Consider the following 2,036-nt stretch of genomic DNA (forward strand, 5'->3'; position numbering starts at 1 on the left):
CCACGTAACACACAAAAAAAATTGATGTTTAACTGTGTTTTTTTTATTTACTTCTAAATTAAGAAATTGAGTAATGTATAATACTAAAATTTGAATTATAATCTACAGTTTGATACCAAACATATTGACATAAATTCATGAAAAAGTAGTTGAATAAAATTTTGAATGCGTGTCAGCAAATGCAATGACATGGCCTTTCACCTGTGACCCATCTGGAAAGGTTTAGCAGACTTAGTGCTTCAACTTTATGTACATTTTAAAAGATTATGAAACACAAAATGTAGAATTGTCTCTCTATGGACCAAACATCAGTTCCCACCAACCCCTTTTCTAGTTTTATGTGTATTTTTAGAGTTTAAATCAAGATTGCTTAGATGCACTCAGAAGCCATTATTTTGGGATTTCTCCTTTTTTGATCATTTGAATATAAAAATTAGACTAAAAATAAAATCCAAGGTATATTTTAAAAAAAGGCTAACTTGCTTTAGTGATACTTTTAAAAATAGTAATTGGTAATGGGTAGAGAAGCCCCCCTCCTCTCCCCCCCATTTTCCTGAGAGGATATTTATAACTCGGAAGAAATAGTAGAAATAAAATGACTCTTATTAACTGTGCTGAAAGTCAGTAATGTACTAAATAATGTCACGTGCTTAGTTTCTTTCAACTTGGATAAAGGGCCAACAATGTAATGTTAACATATTCTTTAAACAGACTACAGGAAATTTTTTTTTAAACATGTTTTATTAAGTGCTATTTCGTGTATTGTTTAACAGTTGTATAGATATAATCAAACAAGCACGATTTATATAATATTTTTATTATTGTTAACTGAAAAAACCTTATTATTTGAAGGAATTGAACAAAGTTTTCACATGTAAAACTATAAATCAAGCTGAAAGCTTATCCTTTTTCAAAAAGTATTATAATTAAATTCTTTAATCAGTATTCAGATCACAGGTTTTGATGATGTGAAATTTGAGACAGCCAGTGTTTTAGGTGACCTGTATGAGAAAAAGGTAAGAAAATCTTTTTAGAAAGTTAACTTTTGCAAATACATTTTCATAATAATGGAATACCTGTACAATATACATTTATATACTCATATTGAGATACAATTGTGGTGATGAAATTAATGCTTGAAAGTATATGATAACAAAAGTAAATGAACTAGATATTACTTATTGTTTAAAGTTTCAAGTTTTGCAACAAATAATATTATGGTATACTTACATTTTGAATAGCCAAAAAAAAAATCTTACTTTTTTGGGTAAAAATTTTTTTTTTGTCAAACATTAACATAACATAATATTTTGGGACAACATGGGACCTATTGGTCCATCTTGGCTGTTCCATCCTCAGAACTAAATTAAAATAACTAAAACAATAAAATAAAAAATTTTAAACCCAGCCCTTTTCATTCATATACTTATCAAGCTTAAAGTTAAAGTTACTGCCTCTACGAACATCTGAAGGCAACCCATTCCAAAGGCCAACCACCCTGTTAGAAAAAATGAAACTGTCTTAGCTGAAGATGACTCTTACCTTGACAAAATTTATATTTGTCTCCCCTAGTCCTACTATTCTCACTGATAAATATGAAAAAAAATGATGCGTCAACACTATCAATTCCCTTTACAATCTTAAACACCTCAATCAGATCCCCCTAACTCTCAAGAGAAAACAATTTGAGAGATTTCAACCTCTGCTCTTATGACAACCCCTCCATCCCAGGCACCATTCTAGTAACCCTTCTCTGAACTCTTTCCATCAATTCAATGTCCTTCCTAAGGTAAGGAACCCAAGACTAAACATAATATTCCAAATGTGGCCTAACCAGTGACCTGTACAATGAAATTATAACCTTTTTAGACTTGTATTCAATATTTCTATAGATACAACCTAAAACCCTATTTGCCTTACCACTAGCAACAGCACACTGCTTGGATGGCTTTAGAGACTGACCGACTACAACATCAAGATCCCTTTCCTTCATAACACTATTAAGGTTATTCCCATCCAAATCAATACTTATAATT

The 2,036-nt window shown here is 30.7% G+C and overlaps 1 protein-coding gene across 1 annotated transcript in view; it reads left to right on the forward strand.

Annotated features, from left to right (window-relative positions):
- LOC106466088 (MAU2 chromatid cohesion factor homolog) overlaps positions 1–2,036 on the forward strand; it is a 45,447-nt gene that overhangs the window by 7,244 nt on the left and 36,167 nt on the right. Inside the window, exon 3 of the mRNA XM_013926331.2 lies at positions 951–1,016. Within this exon, the coding sequence (XP_013781785.1) occupies positions 951–1,016 (66 nt within the window). The remainder of the gene's footprint in view (positions 1–950; positions 1,017–2,036) is intronic.

Source organism: Limulus polyphemus, unplaced genomic scaffold (genome assembly GCF_000517525.1).
Source record: "Limulus polyphemus unplaced genomic scaffold, Limulus_polyphemus-2.1.2 Scaffold2146, whole genome shotgun sequence".
NCBI classification, from domain to species: Eukaryota; Metazoa; Arthropoda; class Merostomata; order Xiphosura; family Limulidae; genus Limulus; species Limulus polyphemus.